The sequence below is a fragment of the Mustela lutreola genome, chromosome 6 (assembly GCF_030435805.1).
Source record: "Mustela lutreola isolate mMusLut2 chromosome 6, mMusLut2.pri, whole genome shotgun sequence".
Lineage (NCBI taxonomy): Eukaryota > Metazoa > Chordata > Mammalia > Carnivora > Mustelidae > Mustela > Mustela lutreola.
The window spans coordinates 58,420,274-58,444,669 of NC_081295.1; the positions used below are offsets into that span (position 1 = coordinate 58,420,274).

The window sequence follows — 24,396 nt, forward strand, 5'->3', positions numbered from 1 at the left end:
TATGTTTCTGTCACTGTCATTCATTGATCTATTAAGCCTATCAAGGCTCACTGGGGGCCTCCTAAATGCCAGAAGTGGTGCCAGCAAACAAAAGAAACAATCCTTGTACCCATGGAGCTTACCAATCATTAGGAGAGGAGAGACAAATATTTTCAGATACAACTTTTCTGATCAGTGCTTTGGGAGTACAGAGCATATCTGTCCTCATCTGGGAGCTCAGAAAAAGAATCCTTGGGGAAATGATATTTCAGCTCCAGCAACAAATAGGAAAAGGAGTTGGCCAGGAAAAGATGGAAGAAGGAGCAAGGGTAGAAGGCATGAGAGAGCTCATCATGATAGCCAGAGCATCAGAAGGGAAGGAGAGAGAGCAAAATGCAATCAGAAGTAGTTTTGTTAGGGTACGGAGTCGACCACCCCTCAATTAGACAGAGAACACTCTCGATAATGCAAGTCACACAGTGAGATTTATTTCCAGCTAGCGGTGGTCCAAGTATCCGCCAGGCGCAGCGGGTTTCAACAACGACCCCAAGCACTCAAAGCCAAGGGTTTATATAGCATTTTCAAGGCACTTCTTCATAGCTACATACATATTATGCACCCCACTTCGACAGTTTTAACTTTGTTTAACCTTTTGCCACCCCAGTGTTACCCTGGCGCCATCCTGGCGGTTGGTTAAGCAAGATTTAGGTTTAGAAGAAATTCAACTTTATTTACATTTCCTTCCGCCTCAGCTTCCCTCAGTTTTATGGTGCGACCTTAGGCCTGCAGGAACTGAGCCACTGTCTCCGGAAACAGGGCCATTGAAGAGATAGCCCTTTTTGTTCTAAATCACCAGGACATTTGCAAACCAAGGGAGACTCCTGTCTTACAGGATTGTGGTCTCTGCAAGTTAAGTATTTGTTTTTCTTTAACATTTGGTCCCTATGGCACCATCACCTAACCATCCTGGTGGTATATGATTAAGTTGTTTCTTAGGTTTTAGCTACTTTCTCTTATCTCAAGTTACCTGCGCCCTGTGGGCTGGTTAGGGACGCTCAGTAAAATGGCTTCCCGGCCTTCAGGATGGCCATTCTTATGCTAACCCACTCTCACAGTACAAGGTGCCGGCTTTTGCTTTGCCAAGATGGCTGTACTTATGTCAGGGCTAGACTCGAGGTGGGTACAGCCTTGTTTTTCTTGGCCTTCACACCTGGAGCTGATTTCTGGGACTTGTTTTTAAGTCCCCTGGGGGAAGGGGAGCAGGGACAGTAAAATAGGTCCTTGCAGTTTGTTGAGAGCAACATTTGAGGGCCTTAAAAGGCAAGTAAGAACAGCGGACAGCCACTGAAAGATTCAACTGAAGAGAAAAGGGTATGGCAACTTACATTGTAAGAGCACTCTTACTACTCTATAGACTGCAGAAAGAAGGGAACAGATGGGCAAAGCATGGCATGGCAGAACCAGCTGGTAGATTATTACAGTGATCCACGTGTTCAGGGATAATTTTTTTAAAAACAACAGTAAAATCATGACTCTCATACGCATGTAGTATCAACACGTGTCAAAGACTTCAACTCATTAATTGACAAGAGAACCAGAAAGGTATTACAACCAGTTCAAAGGAGAATTCAAAAGACCATGTTTATACGCAATAAAGGAAAGCGGAAATAAATTTATAATAGATGCAAAAATAGGTCTATCCCAGGAATAATAATCAATTGCCTTCCACCTACTTTGCACTTTTTATGGACAAGAATCATTTGCATTATTATCTGTTTTCTACAACTCTCAGAGTTGTGGAGTAGCTCACAGACAAGGGAAGGCCAATAACCCAGACATCTGAACTGGAAGGACTCTCACTAATCTATTTGCCTATCTTAAAGTTGTTTGCATATTTTCCTAACTCAGATAATAGTGACTTGGCAAAAGGAGGTGTCAAAAGAGGGAGAGAAATAGACATTTTTAATATGTATAGGTAGGAGACTCAATAAGATTTGGTGTTTGAGGGCGCCTGGGTGGCTCAGTGGGTTAAGCCGCTGCCTTCCGCTCAGGTCATGATCTCAGGGTCCTGGGATCGAGTTCCGCATCGGGCTCTCTGCTCAGCAGGGAGCCTGCTTCCTCCTCTCTCTCTGCCTACTTGTGATCTCTCTCTGTCAAATAAATAAATAAAATCTTTAAAAAAAAAAAAAAAAAGATTTGGTGTTTGATTACAAGGGGCCAGGGAGGGGACCACAAAGAAAATGTCCAGGGATGGAATTCAAAATAAATTCCTATGGAAGACACCATCAGTTATCTATTTGCATTTTTCAGGACAAGGGCCTGACTACTCTAGAGAGGGACCCATGCTGCAGGGAAGCAGCAGACTCAACAATAATTCTATTTTAAACTCTACCATGATATACCAAAGGGCGTGGACAAAGAAATAAATGAAATCAAATTCATTCTCTTTACCGGGACTTTTTTTCTCTTGTGCCAGCCTCTGGATTACCTAGTGACACCATGCCCAAAACTACCTTTTCCTTGCAGAGTGGAATTAAGCTGTATGGGGAGTCTATGGAAATCTCCCAGCACAGAAATGTGTTATTCTCTTTCCTAACCAGCAGTGTGGAAGCAATGTGATTTATGGGTTCAGGACAGCCAGGGGAAAGAAAGAACGTGGACTGAGTTCAATGTCCCTGCCATGGACTCTCCATCTCTTTATGTCCACATACTCATAATTTCTTTGATAAGTTTGTTCTAGAACCACCAAACTTTCCTTCTACTTTGATTTCTTACTCCATGTCATCTGAAAGGAAATGTTTCCAGGGTCAGCTCTACTTTTGATACTTCTTCTCCAAACAAAATAAGCTTTTAGTTTTGTGTCAGTTTACATAACTGGAACTGTTAAAATGTTAAAAATTTTAAAAATGATAATATTACCTGGTCTTTTCACTGTCTTGGCAATAATTAAAAGCTTCCTGGGGCACATAATTTACATGGGACTTAAAACATTCACTCACTACTACAGAATAATATATGCATTATAAATGTACAAATTTAAATATCAAGTTCATCAAGTAAACTATCCTGGTACTGGACTTTGTGTTACATGAGGTCTTTTTAAACATGTTAATCATCAGCAATAAATACTGAGCTACTTTTTTTTCCCCTTAACATTCATTTATTTATTTGAGAGACAGAGGGGAAGAGGAAGAGGGAGAGAATCCCAAGCGGACTCCCCACTGAGGGTGGAGCCCCATGTGGGGTTCAGTCTCACAACCGTGAGATCATAGCCTGAGTCGAAACCAAGAGTCAGACACTTCATTGACTGAGCCATCCAGCTTCCCCGATACTGAGCTATCTCTTGAGAGAATTCAGGTACATGACCCAAATGATCACTGGACACTGAGGAGCATCTAATGGAAAAGAAGTCAAGGGACACTAGCTGCAGTAAGGATATTTTTAAAGCTCGGCAAAGGGGTCCTTGGGCCACACTGGGTAGGAGCGGCAGCTTTGATGCCACTCTTGCAACCATCAGTAACAGCTCCGGACCTAGAGATGAAGAACACCTGCTTGGTGACACTCCAGCTCAACCATATGTCACATACTGTCCAGGTACTCTCTCGCCTGAGCCAAACTCATGGCAACGCTGATAAAGGTAACCATTTTCAATTATTCTTTCCCAGATGTCATCTCTATTCTACCCTCCACCTTGCCATGTCAGATTGCACTAGATCTATTCTCATAAAGAGGGGTAAAAGTCTTTCTCCCAGTTTCAAATGTTCCCCAAATGAAGGTCTACCAAGACAATGATGCTTTCAAATGATCTTTAAAATCAGTCCTAAGGTAATTCTTCCCCAATGACTACACTGAGCTGCTAAAAAAATAGGTCTGCTTAACTTGCTCTACTTAGAAGTGACCGTATCATCCTCAAAAACAAACAGGATGGATAATCTTACACATTTGAGCCCTCATAAAACCACTGGGATATAACATCTCCTACCCAGACGCTCTCAGTTGCTATAACTATGCTGCCCAGAATATGGTCACACGCAGATGGGTATTTCAAAAGTTTTGAATAATGTCAAATCCAAGCATGCAGACATTACCTCTGCCTCTAAAATAAAACAAATTAAAATTTCCCCCAAAATACCTATGTCTGCTCTGAAATAAATCCTACACATAAAACCACAAATTATGCAAGCACGTCTATATTCTTGACCCTTCTGTCAAACTTCGTTTTCACATTCCTTACATTCTCAGAGGCAAGATAAAACATCCCTCAACAAAAACGTGCGAAACCTAAGAAAACATTGCAATCAAATAATCATCTGTAAACACTGGGATGTGAAGCAATTTTTAAACCATGCTGCTACGCAAAGTAATCCTAAAACATTCTCACGTTGCCTCAAAGAAATACCAAGGTTTATTTTCTTGACCTTTGCAACCTTTTCAAATAGAAAATTTTGAAAAAAGATATCCCTTAATTAAAGTACCTTTCCTACTATTTAAAAGACTATGAAGATGCTTCTCCAAGAAACCTTTATTTCTCCCCTTTCTAATGTGGAATCCTGCAAATTTCCCTTCCATTTCAAACTTAAAGTACCAAATCCCAATGTCAATAACCAATGGATAGTTATGTAAGAACAAGTTTGAAAATAGCCCTGCCCATTCCTTTGTAGGTTTGTCCTGCCCCTAAAAAGAATATCATTCAAAACACTGATTATGTTCCAAGCAGTTAGAAATGCTGAGAAAGAGTAGATCCTTGGGGAAAGAGGTGAGAAAGTTCTCAAAAAAAGAACCACAGGGTAGATCATCATTATTAGCCACATCCACAGACAGGAAAATCCCTAAACGTTTCTGCATGGGGTAGAAAGGCTGCCTGAACAACAATTTGATTTAAACCAGGCAAAGTGAAATCATCATCTGTCTAGCTAAGCGAACACAAAATTTGCCCAGTGATATATTAATTTCCTAAAGGTACCCAGGATTCACAGAATCAAGAGCAGCAAACTATTGGCATATTACTAAAAAATGCCAGGTAAAAATTAAAAGCTGTTTATACTATGACAGTGTTCACACCATGAACTGCTTGTACCAGGATTTCCGTTTAAATATATTTCAGAAGAGAATTTTTATAAAAGTACAAATGTATCTTCATACTCAGAAGATTTCTGTTAGGTCACATGTCATGGGAAAATTCCTTGCACTTCCAAACAAACTCCGTCAATCAGAAAGAAGCATTTGAATCAAGTGTCTGAAAGTCTGTTACCTTCGAAAATCGCGCATTAATCCATTTGGTAAAGGTCTTCTTCTGCACGTCATTGTGTTCATCTGCGGGAGGGAAAAGGAGAGAAGGGAAATGAATGCACGTCTGTATCTTTGGGAAGGGCTCTAAATACAATCACCCCCATCGTGGAGAGTTTAAAATTGTAAATCCTAAGGGTTCCTGAGGCATAAAGATCCACAGCTGAGGAAGAACAGGAAGGCTGAGGGAGTCTGCCCCTGTCTTCAGCAGGGGAAGCTAGGGCACCTTCCCCAGGGAGCCTGCCCGCCCTGTCCTGAGCCTCAACCATTCAGTCCCCACGTGCGGGACAGAATCAGCATCTCCCCTTCACACTATTCCACATAATACTTCCTGTTGCATTTTGCTAAGTGAAATTTCCGCGTGATAAAGACGTTAGCATATCCAAAACAAAAATCGAAGTCATCCACAAAAAAAGCCTAAGAAACTCAGGATCTTCCTCATTTTGGAACAAGTCCTACCCTTCCAGAACAAAAACTAGCATAAGGTTATTCCACAACCTCTATTTTCCTGTAGGAAGAATAACAGGACAAGGTTTTAATGATCGTGATCTATAAATCACAGTATTTTACAAGTGGAGAAACAGGAGTCTTTTTTTTTTTTTAAATGATCAAGTTTGGTTTTGATGACAAATTCATGTTCCAAGCCACAGCCAATGAAAATGAACGACAGCGTCCAGAATGTCTTGAAGATGGGCAGAATGATTTAGTGAAGCGCAGGGAAACCCTGTGATATATCAAACAGACAAAGGGCTTTAGAACAAACTAGACCACACCCCAATCCACTTAGCAGGTGACCCTGGGTAATCACTACAATGCCCCCTCTCCTCTGGTTCTCCTTGTAAAAGAGAGATAAATAACACCCCGCCTGCAAGGGCATTTTGAAGATGAGTGAATCTAAGCAGAAACCATTTGCCAAAGAGCTGGCATTGAACTCTTTGTTATTGTTATTGCTATAATCATTACTACAGTCTACATGTAAACATGGCAGATAAATACCCATTGTGCCCTCTCTGCTACTTCTAATGAGATCCTCTTCAGTTGCTCCCCAGTTCTCTACTGCAACCAGCAAGAGTCACTGTTGGCTTACTGCCTGCAGAAGAGCACATTAAAACCATCTCTGACTGGTTCCAAAAGCTGCCTCAGGAGGATTTAGAACGATGCTGAAAGCTGTGGTTCTGTCTGTGTGCATGAACACACTGCCTGCCCCGGTACCATCCACACTACCGGGCTGCCTCTCACATCATAACAGCAAGATAGTAACAGAGATGCCCCAGTGCACCCTGCTCTCCGTGCATCAATTTAAAAGGGCTGCCTTCACCCTAGACCTCCTAAGGCATCTCTAACAGCAGAAGTAGAAGTTCAGCCACCACTTCACCAAGTTTGTGATCTCTTTGATCCTTCCTCCCTTCTGCAAGGAGAGTTTGTGATTAAAAGGTCATTCCTGAAATAAATAGGAGAGTTGCAGCTCCAGAAAGGAGTGCCCTTTTACACATCCATAAAGGTAATTGGAGACTGACTCTGAGAAACAAAGGGGGAAATTGGGTGAAAAACAAAACTGTTGTCTAAGAACCTTCTTGATGCTAACTGCACTGAGAGGTAGCCTGCTTTCCAGAAAGGACAATGCAGTCAGCCTCAAACCTGATTTCCGGCTTTCTGTCATCGATCAATGCCATATATAAGCCATTTATTAACCAAGAGGTCTTGCTTACACACTCTGAATGTCCCCACCTTGCAATCACGCCCAAGAGAGACAGAGCTGAGATGATACAGAAAATATAAGTCAGCCACATTCGTCATGCGTATATATCTGTATCAGCCCCACCAATACAAATCAGTGTTCAGAGCTCTTAGAAAAGCTAATTATTTGTCCAATTAACCTTAGAAAAAATTTATTTTTGTATAGTTTACTATACATATATCCCATAATACTATGAACAAAAATACATATAAAGGTCATAAATATTAAATTTTCCTAATTTTATAACATTCATCACACAAGCTGAAAATTTTATCACCATAAAAATGGGGAACATTCTTGGGGCACCTGAGTGGCTCAGTGGGTTAAGCCTCTGCCTTCGGCTCAGGTCATGATCTCAGGGTCCTGGGATCGAGTCCCACATGGAGCCCCACATCAGGCTCTCTGCTCAGCGGGGAGCCTGCATCCCCTACTTCTCTGCCTGCCTCTCTGCCTGTGATCTCTCTGTCAAATAAACAAAATCTTTAAAAAAAATAAAAATAAATTTTTTTAAAATGGGGAACATTCCTAAGGATTGATATTAATGAATTTTGTTTTTTTCTTATCCTCTTTTCTGAGCATTTAACCTTCTTATTTTCAAAAATATTAAAATATTTAATAGTTCATATGTTCCTCTCCATTATCAGATATAGTCCAGATACAGACTGGACAAAGAAATGAGTATGTGCACCTTAATGAATGATAACTAAGGTTCTTCAACTTATCACATAAAGTAGAAAATTAAATGCTAAAAATAGATTTCTCCCATATGGAGATGTTTACAAAAATGAATAAGTTAATGTTTCTATAATAGTCTATGATCTTTGGGTCAAATCTAAGTTTGAATATGAGTCTAAGTAACCAATACGAAATAAAGTATGAGGTTGTAGAGATACATTGTCCAACATCCAAGCCTTTCAAAAATACTTCCAAATTTATAACACTCCTCTGTATTCATTTTCCTGACAGTTAAAAAAGGGGGGGGGGGGAAGAGTTCAAATTTCAATAAGGCATTAATTCACATTTCCCTTTTCTAACACACACACACACACACACACACACACACACACACCTCTTATTTTCTACCAGAAAGGAACTCAGTAAAAGAACTGGAATTAGCCTGCAGCTTTTCAATTATGAGGTTAAAATATAACAAATTTGGAACACTTCGTAGTAGAAAACAGCCCTTTGCACCACAATTAAGGTAACAACACTGGCCCAGGTCCTGTTTCTGGGAGGTAAAAATATGCCAGCAAAGTGGTAGTACTAAAAATCTCAGTCATGCAATACTGATCAATCATTTTGCCTTTCCTAGAAATTTATGCAGAACTTCAAAAGTCTCAAAGTCATTCAGCTCTCCATTATCAAGCCAATTTGTCATTTAATTTCTCCAAAATAAAAATGTGCAGTTAATACCATCTTACATATAACTGACTTTTTCTACATAAATAAGTTAGTATAATTTACACTCTAAATGTATTCATTCCGGTTCCTAAACAAGCATTGTCTTTAGATTCAGATTTTCGAAAAACCCTTTAGTTTTCTGAAAGCCTTTCGGGGCTTAGCAAATCTCATCCATTTAATGACCTTTCTCCATTAAGGGGACAAACACGGGACTGAATTAGGGGAAGAAAAATGTGTTAAATCCCTTAAGGCTGATTTTCCAAATTCTTCCTCTAAATATTTTGCTCCTCTTAAAATGCTTTTGACATGCTCACACAGATCCAAGGGCCTTTGCTGCTGTCTCGCCTGGAATTTTATTTCTGTGATGGGTGAGAAAAGTAAAGCAAAAAACATCAACAAAACAGCCTGATAAATCTTCCAGGAAACTGGCTTGCAATTTTTTTCACTTCACCAGCTCAAATGCGTATCAAAAATTCTTTCAGCAGAACGCAGCAACAAATCTCAATTTAAATCCTGAACTGGAAATGTGGCAGAGAAATTAGACTTGTTTCCCTTATGGAAACACCCAAGTCCTAGGAACACGGATACTTCTCTTAAAACCAGACTACTGTTAGCGAGAAAGCATTATCCGCCTGTACATCTTTCAAAGCAACTGAAGAGCGTCTAATTGGCTGGCGATAACCTGAGTCCATAAAATGCAGTTATGTAGAGAAGAAGTCCCTACACTTTAAGCCAAAAGAGAAATGTCTTGTTGGATGATTTAAAACTTGGATTGGCTTTATTAAAGCCTCTCATGAAAGGCAACTCACCCTAGAAAGCCAGTTTCTCATTAGCAAAAGAGATTATTTCGGAAGGAATGAAAGCATTTCAGACCATCTTCCCACTTCTTTTTCTGGCTACTGTATTTCATCAAGTCCAAAGAAACCCACCACCGGGGCTTAGTGAGATCTTGGGGTCTCCTACCCACTTGGTTGGCCTCTGAACACCACCAATTCACTTACTGAAACAACACGAATAAAAATGGCACATGGAAATATGTAAATATTATGTAACAATCTGCCAAATGTTACAAATACGTAGTCAAAGACGCAGAGACAAGAGAAGACAGACGGCTCTCAATTAGAGTGTATAAACTCCAAACTTGTTTCAAAATCTGACATTCTCAGAGGGGCTGGGGAAAAAAAAAACTTAAAAATGTGCTTTTCAAAATTGTCAAAACTACCTAAGTATATCTGGAGTTTAGATAATTAACATTTCAAATGTTATCTTCATATGTTTATCGCATTTATACTTTGAAGTTATTAAAGCCAAAAACCATTTGAAACAGACTTTCAGACTTCACGCTATAAGAAGCAAAGAACAACTCGATGGTCTCTTTGGCAGATGTGAAGGTGGGTGAAGTGACAAGAGGAAAACAACTTTCCTTTGCAAGAAGCCTGAGATCCAGGGACGAAAGCTGAAGGAACTGTCCAATATCACCCACTGCACAATGTCAAGAGCCACAAACAGAACCAGGTCCCACTGGCTCCTAAGCCTGCGTTCAATGTATGCCAAGCACAAGGAGGTCCAAGTTTCATGGGGAAAAAGGCGTTTAAAATATATCTTGAAGGACAGATGACTTCTGGTTCATGCAAAGAAGGGCATTCTAGACATAATAAGAGAAAAATAGAATAATACCCTCTTCATTTCAGGCTCAAATTCAACACCTAACAAAAAAGAGCTTATTTAATTAAACATAATGCATATTTATGAGAAAACAGAGTGTTTTAACATATAATAACATCAAAAGAACAATTCTAAAATACTCCAAACTTGGAATTTGAGAGGCAGGGTGGAGGGGTTTGGGGGTTAGGGAAGGAAAAAGTGAAACAAGATGGGATCGGGAGGGAGACAAACCATAAGAGGCTCTTAATCTCACAAAACAAACTGAGGGTTGCTGGCAAGGGGTGGGGGTGGGGGCGGTTAGAGAGAGGGTGGTTGGGTTATGGACATTGGGGAGGGTGTGTGATATGGTGAGTGCTCTGAAGTGTGTAAACCTGGTGATTCACAGACCTGTACCACTGGGGCCAATAATACATTATATATTTATAAAAATAATTAATAAAAAAATAACTTTGCAATCACAGAAATTAAAATAAAATACTCCAAACTTCAGAACATCTTCAATCCTTAAAAATATTTATACCCATAAAAAGAAGATGAGTACAGAGTTAGAATTATATGTTCAAAAATGTTTTTTTTAAAAATATGGATTCTTTGAAAAGCAACCTCTTTATATAAACCTTCTAGCATCGTCCATCCATTCCCCTCCCAAATTCATGGCAATTCTGCAGCTCCTGGATTCCAAAAATTCTGCAGCCCCACATGCACTGTGTTTAGGATTTCTGTCATGTTCACCATTGGAAGAAAATGTCTAACCCACCCAAAGTACCCACCTTACTTTCACAGAATCAGGGTGTCTAAGAGCTGGAAAGTATATAAAATCAGAGGACCTGATGAAGCCCCAATCTGAAACTAGACACATCAGAAGTTTATCCCACAAGATGAAGTCAAGTGGTGCCAGAAATCAAATCAGAATCCCCATCTCTATCTAGTATTCTCTGGTACTCGCAAAGCTCTTTAACACCTTGATTCGATACAATTAACATACCACACAATTCATTCATGTAAAGTCTACAATTCAGTGTTTTCTGATAAATTACATATTAAATTTTTTTAATTGTGGTGAAATACACAGAACATAAATTTTCCCACTTTAACCATATTAAAGGTGCAATCCAGTGGCATTAATTATATTCACAAGGTTGTGCAACCATCACCACTACATCCAAAACTTTTTTCATCTGCACGAGTAGAAGTCTCATAACCATTAAACAAGAATTCTCCCATTCACAGGGGCACCTGGCTGGCTCACTAGTTACAGCATGTGACTCTTGATCGCAAGGTTTTGTGTTTAAGCCCCACTATTGGGAGTGAAGCCTATTTTAAAAACAAATAAATAAACTGTGATAATTCTCCCACTCCCCCCTCTTCCCAGGCACTAGTAACCCCTAATCTACTTCTGTCTGTATATATTTGCCTCTTCTAGATATTTCATGTAAGTGGAATGATACAGTATCTGTCCTTTTGCATCTGGCTTATTTTACCCAGCACCACGTTATCCAGCATCATCCCTGTGGTAGCATGGGTCGGAAACTCCTTCGTTTTTACAACTGAATATTTCATTGTATGTATATGCCACTTTTTTTTTAAGATTTTATTTACTTGTTTATTTATTCGAGAGAAACAAGAGCAAGAGCAAGCAGGCGGAGAAGGTAAAGGGACAAGCGGACCCTAAGCTGAGTGCAGAGCCTGACACGAGGCTCAATCTCATAACCCTGAAATCATGGAGATCAATGACCTGAGCCAAAACCCAGAGCTGGACACTTAACCGACTGAGCCGCCCAGATGCACCTGTATGCCACATTTTATCCACACATCGTCTGTTGATAGACATTGGGGTCTTTTCTACCTTTTGGCTATTGTGAATAAAGCCACAAAGAAAACAAGTCCCTACTTTCAGTTCCCTTGGGTATATACCTACGTGTGGAATGGCTGGGTCACGGGGTAATTCTATGCTTAGATTTTGAAAAACTGCCTTCTATGGAAACTGCTTTCCATAGCAACTAGACCATTTTGCACTCCTATCAGCAATGTACACAGATTTCAATCTCCACATCCTAACATTTATTTTCCTTTTTTTACTTATAGCAGGTGTGAAATGCTATGTCATGGTTTGAATTTGCATTTCTCTAATGACTAATGACACTGACCATAAGACGGCATTTTGAAATTGCAAAAACCACCAAACTCTGAGATACCCTGAAGATTTTCTAAACTAGCCCAAGTTAACAGCATGCTACTCCAAAGTCCCTGTGGTTCAGAGATATCTCTTTTGCATTTAATCCACAAAATATTGCAAAATAATCTATTCCCTAAAGAATAATTTCCAAAATTAGGTATAACAAATAACCCCTGACCATCTTCTAATTTTAGAGTCTATTTACCTCTTACCTATTTTCTAGTTGATGAATTCAAGTTTTTTTAAATATGGGAGGGAATGTATTCCAACTTTCACTTTTTAGAGCTGCTAAACTCAACCTTAAGACTGTAAGATTTACAGATATCCAGAATTGTTTGAATTCTCTTCTCTGGAAATACCTTTTGGAAAAACTCTTCACATCTTAAATATAAATTGTATTATACACGTTGCAAATGCAAAACAACAAGCACTCAATTTATGGGGGCAGAAATTGTAAACTTTACATACAAACACTTTACTTTGAACTTTTGTCCCAGGAGTGAATGAGCTGTACTAACATCATTTGAACGGAGCCTGGGGTAGCTCAGTCAGTTAAGCAACTGCCTTCAACACATGTCACGATCTCAGGGTTCTGGAATCGAGTCTCACATCGGGCTCCCTGCTCAGAGGGAGCCTTCTTCTGCTTCTCCCCCCACCCTTCCCCCCTGCTCATGCAAGCACACTCTCTCTCTCTCTCTCTCTCTCTCTCCCTCAAATACATAAATAAATAAATAATCCTACAAAAAAAATCACTTCAAATGCCACAGTACAAGCAGAGGCTATTTAGGAAGAGCTGAATGAGTCATAATGATGATGAGTCACTGTCATGAAAAGTCAATAGAAAACTAATTTTTTAGTGACCTTAGTGATAAAAAAGCTAGACTTTTAAAAAGAAAATATCTGTGAAATTCTCACTTTATTCCTTTTAAAGGTCTATTAAGTTCTACAAACTCTTTACAGAAATCTTCATAAACATACATCTCCAGATGTATGAAAGTTCATGCAAATGAGTTTTCATGAGAACGGGGAAAATTTTTTTTGAATAGAAAAAACATTCCAGTGATCTGACTTCAAACTTTCTCATGGCAAGCTCTACTTTCTAAAATAAGAGCAAAAACATGTCCTTTCAAGACTGCTAAATATTCACACAGTAATTTTCTCATTCTAATTATTTTCCCCATATTATGAGAAATCTAGGGGATTCTTCTAGATTCCTAATAAGTCCATGTAATAAAACAGAAACATCCAATAAATAGTATTTCTCAAACAAAAAGTCTTAGAAAAAATATCCAAAGAAAAAGAAAATAGTACTTTCAGTACCCAAACATCTCCTTGCACTCCTATGTAGGAATGCTATTATTTTCTGCAGCACTGATGGAGAAAACTTTAACTTAAACCACATGTCTTCTATAATTACAACTTTGGGTCATCACAGTCAGATAAAAATATATACCGAAAAGCAGCAAGCAATTAATAATGAGTGAATAGACATTGTTAGACGCCAGTGATAACATTCTGAAGCCAACAACTCCAGTGAATTAAAAGGTGTGGCAGTACTCTTTGGCTTCCCTCCGTGGAACTACTTCCATCTAATTCTGTGTGTGTCAGGGCCCATGTAAGCGCCGTGAGACAGATGAAGACCCAGACCACAATTCATGCAAGCTCAAGTGCTACCTTTCAACTTCAGCCACTCAGGAAAGTCCCCAGGTAGACCCAAAGAGCAACACAATCCCAAGGAATTCAAGAATCAGAGGAAAAAACTATTTTCAGCTCCTCAAGATTCGACTTGCAAAAAGTACACACAATCCAAGAGGCCAGAATGAACCTTCCAAAATGTCCAGAGCCACCAGCCTCCTTGACTAGAACCCATCAAGTGAAGAATCCGTAGGGCTGGGACACTTTCCCTCCTTCTCTCTTCTTAATGTTTATTACTCACCTCCTTCTTCCTCTGATCTTGCTATTTTAAACATCCAAACTTCCCTCCATCATGCCTCTCTGAATATTCTTTTCCAAAACCCCTCCCTGGACATGTCTTGGCTTAGGTCACCATTTTGGAATTCTCAGCCATACAGATCACCTGACTGCACACATGTGGTCACCCTCAATCAATCCCACATACTTTGAATCTCTGTACCATTTCTTTTCTGGAGTGTCTTTTTGCACATTTCCTTTCTCTACTTAAAACTTCCTGTATGATATCTATAATATGCATGTTCTTTTTATTTAAGATTTTATTTATTTATTTGAGAGAAAGAGAGACAGAGCACAAGCAGGGGAAGCAGACAGGCAGAGGAAGAGGGAGAAGCAGGCTCCCCACTGAGCAGAGAGTCCAACACGGGGCTCAACCCCAGGACCTGAGCCAAAGGCAGACGTGTAACCACCTGAGCCACCCAGCCTCCCCTATAATATACATTTTCAACATAGACAGTGTGATGCTATGTTTGTGTTAAAGTCAAAGGCTTCAAACATCTTCCTTCACAACTCTTAAAAAGAATTCCCATGCACATTTTTAAGTTGACAATTAATATCTACGGTAAATCTAAATAGTTAAAAAGATATTTCCAGCACATTGTTAAGAAGCCCCAAGTTTATAGCTCATTCAATTATTAGAAAATGTCTCTCCTGCCTAATTGGGAAAACTAGTCCTCATTGTCAAACTAATCATCAGCTCATCAGACTTATTTTCTGAGAAGGGAACTCTGACTTTCGTTTTCTATTTATAAACCACGTTCATATGTGTCTCCAAGGTCACCAGGCAACAGCTCCCATCAGAACTCTCACTCTGAGGGGAATGGATGGATGGCTGGATAAATGAATGCAGGGCAGGAACCAAGTCTTGCCCCAGATGCAATAAAGCATTGACCATTTTAATAATTTTTAAGGGAATGGTCTTTACTTTGCATTCTAATATTGCCCCTTGTTTGCAATAATGCAGTCATGAAGCACAGTAAGATTTGGAGGTGGTGAGTGGTGTGTCTTTCTTTTGTACAGAAAGAGTGGAGGGAGGGGAATCCTCAGAAGCAAGATGGGAAAGGAGAGGCAGGTTGCTTAACCACGGGAAAAGCTGGCCACAGGGGAGCACATGTACTCCAGCATGCAAATCAGTGCAGGGCCTTGTGTATCCCAGCCTAGGATAACGAACTCCAGGCAAGGTAAGCTGTAATTTAATTAGAAAGGCTAAACCCTAGAGGTGGCCTCTACCAAGGTATGTTATCTTTGTCACCATTAACACCAGAGACTTTGCCAATTAATTTAATGACCGTGAGAAATGTGCTTTTACTGTGCTCAGTAACTGGTATAATTAGAAGGTTAGAAGCACTCTCCCACTGGTGAGTTTAGTGCTATTCAATAAATGTGGATCGGCCAAAGTATTTTACAGGCAGGTCCCACCACCAACTAAAAGAATAAAAATCTGGCATATCTAGGAGGCTTAATCCCTTAAGACCCTGTGTTCAGGCATCAGCTGGGACGGGCCTCATTGCCTGATATTGACTGTAAGTCTAAATCCTCTCTCTAAATCCTCTCTCACTGTTCTGTAGAACAGTGCAAGCTATATAATATAAAAACTTTATATTTTCAGTTTTCCAGTAGCCATGTTTTTTTAAAAAGAAGGTAAAATTAATTTTAGTAATACATGTTCTTTACCCCATATATATGCAAAATAACATTTTGATATATACTCAATATTTTTTAAACTGTTGATATTTTTTTTTTAAAGATTTTATTTATTTATTTGACAGAGATCACAAGTAGGCAGAGAAGCAGGCAGAGAGAGAGAGAGAGAGAGGAGGAAGCAGGCTCCCCGCTGAGCAGAGAGTCCGATGTGGGACTCGATCCCAGGACCCTGGGATCATGACCTGAGCCGAAGGCAGAGGCTTTAACCCACTGAGCCACCCAGGCGCCCTAAACTGTTGATATTTTACACTCTTTTTCTTACTAACCTTTTTTGAAATCAGGGGTGTAATTTAAATTTATAGCACATCTCAGCTCAGACTGGCCATGGTTCAGGTGCACAGCAGTCACCCCACTACATTGCATGGCTCTAGAATGTGGCTGCATTTACTCCAAAACCCTCATGTCCTTCAGAAGGACAGAGAGCTGTAGCTTACCTAGCTTATGAAACAGACTGTATGAACTGTCCCTGAGCTTGCTTTGCTCATAATAATTGCTTAATGAATGCCAATGTGCATGGTTTGAGAAGCCTGTCTTCACTGCAGCCCTCACCACAGGACAATCGATAGCCCTCACAACCTACTTTTAAGCCATGGGAGCTAACAGGACTGAGCAAAAATAAAGCACAAATTCACAGTGGTACATGAACAAATTCATTTCATTTGTTTTATAAAACTTCTTGTCCAATAAACAGATATACTAAGAATTGGAAATATTTCTACTCTTTGTTATAGCAACCACTAAAAGTTTCATATTTCCTACTCTTTTAATGAAAGTTTGTTGTTCATCTATTTTGTGGGAGGGTAAAGAGAAACTGAAAGTGGCATTTACTAACCACCAGATAGTATTTTACTGAGCAGCTACTATGCTGGTGCCAAAAGAGATTCAGATGATGCTTTCAAGAAGGAAGGGGAGGTGGGGAGAGGAAAGACAAGTACATAAATAAGAGATGGACGATTATAATACCTTAGGTTCGAATACATTCATAAATGCAGAGGAAAGATATTTCTTTTTGATGGGGATGAGGAGGGAATCAGAAGAGGATGCAAGGAATAAGCCGCATTTGAATTGATTTATTTGAGGCATGTAGACACCATTAGGGCATTTGTGGAAGAGAGAACATGCAAAGTCTGCAGGGCATAAAGAGCAGGACACCGAGACAAGCCTCTGAGTTGTTTCTCCGGCTGGATGATTTTTTATCACAGCTGTAGAATCACTGAATTTTTTAAACGGGCTGCAGCTAGATTGTGGAGGATTTTTAAAATCAAGCTAAGTTCAAAAGAACAAGCAATGTGGGCCACTGATTTTTTCTAAGCCAAGGAGTAACATGATCAGAAGCGTGCTGTAGTGAGTTTCATACAAAAAATGGATTCACAGAGAGAGGGGGGCTGGAAGAAAGGCAATTGACGTGAGGCTAATTACAGTCACCCAGGATGGACATCTGAAAGCCAGAAGCAATGAAATTAGAAAGGAAGAGATGGATACAAGAGGCATTGAATGGTCCAAGTGAGGTTACCATAACTTGACTACTGAATTACTGGAAGGACAAGGAAGAAGAAAAGTCAAAAAAAGCCCCAGGCTTTCAGGTAATGTAGTGCCTCTCCATTTAAAAAAATAAGAAAAAGAAAAATAGAACAGGAAGAAAAAAAGGAAGCACTTAAAGAGGACGTTTTCTACATCTAATGAATCAGGGTTCAGCAGTCTATTCAGGTGAAAATATCAAGAAAGCCTGACAATGCCAGGCTAGGGCAGTGAGGAGAATGTCTTCACCTACAGGAGACCATTCCAGGAGCTCAAGTTTTCAAAAGGCATACTTAACAAAGTTAAAGCACCAGGGGAGCTGGGGAAAGAACATCTGGAGAAACATGGTGAATTTAGCCACCCAGAACCAGATGGCATCCTATGTTGCAAAGGGAGCAAGGAAGCTGGCGTTGGGCTGGCAGACGTGTGTGTATATTATCACAAGTTTCCTTTCTGTACTAGTATATCTAAGATTATATGACCACTGACCCACAAATTCTGGAAATTTATCTTTTTTAAAAAAAAGATTTTATTTATTTATTTGACAGAGATCACAAGTAGACAGAAAGGCAGGCAGAGAGAGTGAGAGGGAAGCAGGCTCCCTGCTGAGACCAATGCAGGACTCGATCCCAGGACCCTAAGATCATGACCTGAGCCAAAGGCAGCGGCTTAACCCACTGAGCCACTCTGGAAATTTATCTTAAGGAAATAATTAGACTCGTACATATTTAGATACCTTTAAAAAGGTATCTTTTTAAGATATTTAGATATACGCACATATTTAGATACCTTTAAAAGAATGCACTTCTTGAAAGTACTCTTCATAATTGGAAAAAAAAAAAGGCCAGTAAACAACCTAAATATCCTCCATAGGGATTACTTAAAGGTATATTTTCGTGCATAAATACACCATTAAAAAAATGATATTTAAGGGGCGCCTGGGTGGCTCAGTGGGTTAAAGCCTCTGCCTTCAGCTCAGGTCATGATCCCAAGGTCCTGGGATCGAGCCCCGCATCGGGCTCTCTGCTCTGCGGGAAGCCTGCTTCCTCCCCTCTCTCTCTCTCTCTGCCTGACTCTCTGCCTACTTGTCATTTCTCTTTCTCTGTCAAATAAATAAAATCTTTAAAAAAAAAAAAAAAGAAAGAAAAAGAAAAAAAATGATATTTAAGAGAGTGCCTGGCTGGTTCAGTTAACGGAGCATGTGACTCTTGACCTCGAGGTTGTGAGTTCGAGCCCCACGTGGGATATAAAAATTACTTAAAAATAACATCTTACAAAAAATGATATTAAGAAGGAATAAGTGAAGATATGGAAGGATTTTCATAATATATTAAGGAATAAAAAAGGAGATCATTAAAGAGCATACAGTGTTTCATTTATACATTGTATGCATATAGGACTAGAAAGACAATTGGCAAAATATTAGCACTATTTATTTCTAAGATCCTGAGAGATTCTTGTATTCCATTTCTATGAGCTATGTTTTCAAAATTCTCTAACAACTAATGCTTTTGTACCATTTTTTTTCTTTAAAACACCCATTCTGCAAAAGGTGCGTTGTTTCCCACTTTAATGTAAACAAGGAGGAAGGGAAGAGAATGCGGCAGCTATCAAAATCAACTAGGCTGAGAGAAGATCTCTCTGTCGGCCTGCCTGCCTTGGTGGGGCATGTCAAGAATAAGGGAGACATGGCCTGTCTGTAATCACATGCAGACAGGAAGGATCTGGGGAGGAGGGAGGGAGAAACTGTAGATGCTAAAACTCAACACACATTAAGAACTCCCTTAGAGACCAAGCCCCCAAGCTCCTACACTAAGTGCAGTGAAGGTCACACATTTCTAAAAATGAAACTCTCCAGGTTACATTGCTTTTCCTTCTATCTGTCTTTCCACTGAGTTTCCAACTTCAGTCTGAAGAGATAATTGGGTGCATGTAAAGTAATTGCTTCTGGAAGCTCATCTCTTCCCATCTTCCACTCCATGCACTATGGAAACATTGTTGAAAAGGGAGTTACATCATTTAAAACACATCTTTCTGGTGACTAACATAACACAATAAAAATAAATAACAATTTGCAATAAATCCAAGTATTTCAAGGTCAAATTATCAGGGTACTGACCAGTTATGAAGATGGGAAGACAAAAGTAGAAGATTAATGTAAACCAAAATGTTCCTGACAGATCACACCAAACCACCTAGTCTTTCTTAGAATAAATATACATATACATATGAGATTATATATATATGTAATTTTTAAAAAAGAAAATCAAGTATTTCAGAAGTACATTTTGATTTTTTTTGTCTGTTTTAGAGTCTTCTAATATTAAGCCATGGCAAATTAAAACCAAATGTGACATAATTTTAAAAGGGGGAAGAGTCATTTTAGTAAGCACATTTTCAAAACTGCAAGTGCATTAAATTGCAATCCTTTATCCAAAAAAAAAAAAAAAGAAAGAAAGAAAGAAAATTTACAATAAGCAGGAAGAACATGCCAGAAAGGAACACTATGTTTCCCCTTAAAACTTCAGGAGCAAAGATTTCTTCCCATGAACCACACCGTTAAGAAATCAGCCCATGAAGCACAGCACTCTTCTCTTCGAAGTGTATAAACTGAAAGTTAATGAGTAAAATAATTTAAATAGTCTCAGATTGGAAAATGCATACTCCCTCATTTTCAATTTACATAGCTAATAACTATGAAAAGGTTCACACGAGCCATTAATACTTTTTTTATTGAAAAGCTTATTCAGGGGCGCCTGGGTGGCTCAGTGGGTTAAGCCGCTGCCTTCGGCTCAGGTCATGATCTCAGGGTCCTGGGATCGAGTCCCACGTCGGGCTCTCTGCTCAGCGGGGAGCCTGCTTCCTCCTCTCTCTCTGCCTGCCTCTCTGCCTGCTTGTGATCTTTGTCTGTCAAATAAATAAATAAAATCTTTAAAAAAAAAAAAAAAGAAAAGAAAAGCTTATTCAGGTAGAGTTGGATGAGAGAGATAAAATCCACAGCATGAACAAAAAAATAAAAGAAACCTGATACCCAAGCCAGTCCCCCAGCATGCTGATGTTATCCTTATGATCATTCATCCTCTAACTTACTGTTGGAAATTAAGATCCTGCCTCAAATCAGCACTGTCGTTATTTAATACTCTACTATAGAGCTAACATTTATTTGCCTTTTTCAAAAATTCATTAACTTTAGACTATACCATCTCTGGGTAGAGCAAACTGCGAATCACCTTCTGTGCAAAACAGCTCTTTCTTTGTCTAAAATGTGCCTCTCTTAAGCATTAAAAAGCCTACATTAATTTTAACTTAGTTGGAGATTAATTTAATTAATTCAGTTACAGATTAGAAGAACAAGTTCATGTTTGCTCTTCTGAAATAAATGACTTTATACCCAGTATTATGTCTCCTCTCTATTTAGACTCAAGAGTCCTAACCATTTTGGTCAGTTTTATGAAAACACCAAGTGAATTCACTCTGTTTCCTTCACTAGACTCCTCTCACTATTAAATCTTTTTTTTTAATTAGGAGACCAGAATCTCCGAGACTAATCCACATGCAGTCAACACAGCTTTACAAAGGAAGGATAATACTCTGTTTTCTTCTGTTTCCTTCTTAATGACACATTTCAAACTAGGTCCTTTTATAGTGCAACAAGCCAATAGCCAGTAGCTTCTGGGAGCACTTCCGTGACTCCTCCTTTCCATTATCACGGCCTATAGAAAGTCTAATTCATGATGACAAAGTTTTCTCGAAGTTATTAGCAAGAGAGTGAATCAAACAAAAAGATCTGGATAATTTTTCTTCAAAGCTTTAGCATTTCCCTCAGGACAAGCACAGGCTAGCAAACCTGACTGAGTCTGGGGTACAAATATGTGCAATAATATACCCAAAAGAATCGAAAGCAGCATTTTGAAGAAATGTCCACGTACCCATCCTCATAGTAGCATTATTCACAATCACTAAGCAAAGAAGCAATCCAAATGCCCATGGATGGATGGATGAATGGATAAACAAAGTGTAGTGTGTACACACACACACACACAGGAATACCATTCAGCCTTTAAAAAGGAAGAAAACATAGGTGCACCTTGAGAACATTTTGTTAAGTGAAATAAGACAGTCACAAAAAGTGAAGTACTATATGATTCCATCTATCTATAGTAGCTAAGTTTGAAGAGACAAAAAGTAAAATGGTGGCTGGCAGGAGAGGAACATTGGGAGATACTGTTTAATGGGTACAGAGTTTCTATTCTGCAAGATGGAAAGTGTTATAGAAATGGATGATGGTAAATGTATGGAATGTCACTGAAGTGTTCACTTAAAAATGGTTACAGTGAGGGTGCCTGGGTGGCTCAGTGGGTTAAAGCCTCTGCCTCCGGCTCAGGTCCTGATCCCAGGGTCCTGGGATCGAGCCCCACATTGGGCTCTCTGCTCAGCGGGGAGCCTGCTTCCTCCTCCTCTCTCTCTCTGCCTGCCTCTCTGCCTACTTGTGATTTCTCTCTGTCAAATAAATAAATAAAATCTTTTTTTTTAATGGTTACAATGTTACATTTTGTTATATGTATTTCTCCACAAAAAATGGGGGGGGAAGCATATGCAATAAACATTTTTCATTCCCATTTCAACTTGACTTTCAAAGAAGAGATATGTAGTGTGCCTCATCTCATACATTCTCCAAGAAGACAAATGGGTAAATTTCACTTGGATCCAATTTCATCCTTTAAAACTCATATCTTAACATATAAATGCAGATATTCCTAATTCTAGAATCAAAACTGTTTCTACAATGACCATGCCTCTAGACCTCTTACTCGAGAAGGAAACACCTGTTCAAACTCCTTGTGGAAGATACTGCTGGTTATCTTCTCAATCACCTCTCCCTTCATCTTTCTTAGAAGTCTAATCTCATTTTTTTCCCCTGAGGCAAGGTGGCCAATTACAATAATCACCTCCCCTTGCAACTAGGGACAACCACACAGTCCATTTTTGTCCAGTGGAGAGCGAAAGGGCGTTGGGTGGTACTTCTAGGTGAGCTATGAACTCCCAACAAAACTTCACACATGCAGCCAGCATAAACATTTCACCCTCCACCCTTCCATCTTTCTCCAGGAAGCAGGAGCAGCCAGTTTCCCTGAGCAGACAATCAGCCTTGGATTGCCTGTCTACAGACTGAAGGGTTCTGAAGAAAAGGGAATTATTTCTTATAACCCAGAGTAGTAGGCTTTCTCTTCCTTACAGTTCCACTCAATCCTAATTCAATCTGGTACCACTAAGATAAGCTTGAGGAAAGAAATGAAGGACTATTTCTGGTCTAGAATATGGAGTTCTATAGTCTACCTCTGTAAAAAGGAGGTTCACCAGACTGAAATGTAACCACTCCCATATACAAGGTAACACTAAAAAATGATTAAAATAGGGAGACAGTATATTGAGGATCCTGTCAGAGTCTCACCCCACAAATATGTTTTTGTAATAAAACTAATATTTATTGAATGCTTGCTGTAAGCCAGACACATACCAGACATTAGTGTGCAACGCAAATCCCAACAACGTCACAAGGCAGAGCTTGTGCTCCCAACCGCTCCACTGAATGGCTTGTTGATACCTTTATGCCTTGAACACCTCATTCAGTCTCTCTGATTTCCCTCCCGTGTAAAAGGGGGAGACAAATGCAACACCCCAGTGACTTCAGTACGAATAAATAATAGTGTGATCAAAGTATGTAACAAGGGGCTCAGAGCAATGCTCAATTCAAAGTGACTGTCAAATCCAACTGAAGGAGCTGCAGACATTCCCAGAAGTAGCTAAACATCAGACTCCCCGAGAGAATTTCCTGGGAGCACAGATTTCTTGACCCCCAACCAGACGTACTGAGCCATGAGGGTGCCCATCACGTAGAGGTGGGGGGAAGTCTGGTCTAAGGGAATGTTAACTACTGTATTCTCAAGAGAACACAAACTTCACCACTTTGTTATATCAAATCATTAGAAAGCTCACATACATAAGCCACATCTATCCTCTGCCTACAGAACTGTCTTCAGGGAACCTACATTTAAAAGCATGCTCTGCGCTGGGTCACCTGGATGGTTCAGTTGGTGGAGCACACAATTTTTTTTTAAGATTTTATTCATTTATTTGACAAAGTGAGAGATCATGAGTAGGCAGAGAGGCAGGCAGAGAGGAGGAAGCAGGCTCCCTGCGGAGCAGAGAGCAGGGTGCAGGCCTCCAACCCAAGGCAGAGAGCCTGATGTGGGCCTCAATCCCAAGACCCTGGAATCATGACCTGAGTTGAAGTCAGAGGCTTAACCCACTGACCCACCCAGGCTCCTGGAGCACACAATTCTTGATCTCAGAGTTGTGAGTTTGAGCCCCACGGTGCGTAGAGAGCTTACTTAAAAATGAAATCTTTAGGGGTGCCTGGGTGGCTCAGTGGGTTAAGCCTCTGCCTTTGGCTCAGGTCATGATCTCAGAGTCCTAGGATCAAGCCCTGTGTCCGGCTCTCTGCTCAGTGGGGAGCCTGCTTCCTCCTCTCTCTCTCTGCCTGCCTCTCTGACTACTTGTGATCTCTCTGTCAAATAAATAAATAAAAATCTTCAAAAAGATAAAAAACAATCTTTAAAAAGCAATTCAAAACTTATAAAATAAAAGCATGCTCTCTGTTTTCACTACAATTTCAGAACATCTCTGTAGTTTATGTGAAATTGCTTTAGAGAGCAATGTATATCGCATCCTCTCACCTTGGAGACCAGGAATGAGACAGGCTATCCTGATCAGTTAGAGTCCTTTGTCCTAAACAATAGAGCTACTTCATCCACTCATTTTATTGCCTTGCCTTGGCTGCCAGAGTTTGATGTCACAATTTCCTCAATCAAGTTTTAAGTACCAGAAGTAGAAGTATTATTTTAATTACTTTGCTTTGCCTTGGGAGGATATTTGAAAAGATTTTGTTATAAGAGCA

At 39.7% G+C, this 24,396-nt stretch overlaps 1 protein-coding gene across 5 annotated transcripts in view; it reads right to left on the minus strand.

Moving 5' to 3' along the window:
* The window catches only part of UTRN (utrophin), a 509,162-nt gene that overhangs the window by 399,267 nt on the left and 85,499 nt on the right, over positions 1-24,396 (minus strand). For all 5 annotated transcript variants that reach the window (XM_059177336.1, XM_059177335.1, XM_059177337.1 and 2 more), the window contains one exon: positions 5,231-5,292. In XM_059177336.1, coding sequence (XP_059033319.1) covers positions 5,231-5,292 — 62 coding nt within the window. The remainder of the gene's footprint in view (positions 1-5,230; positions 5,293-24,396) is intronic.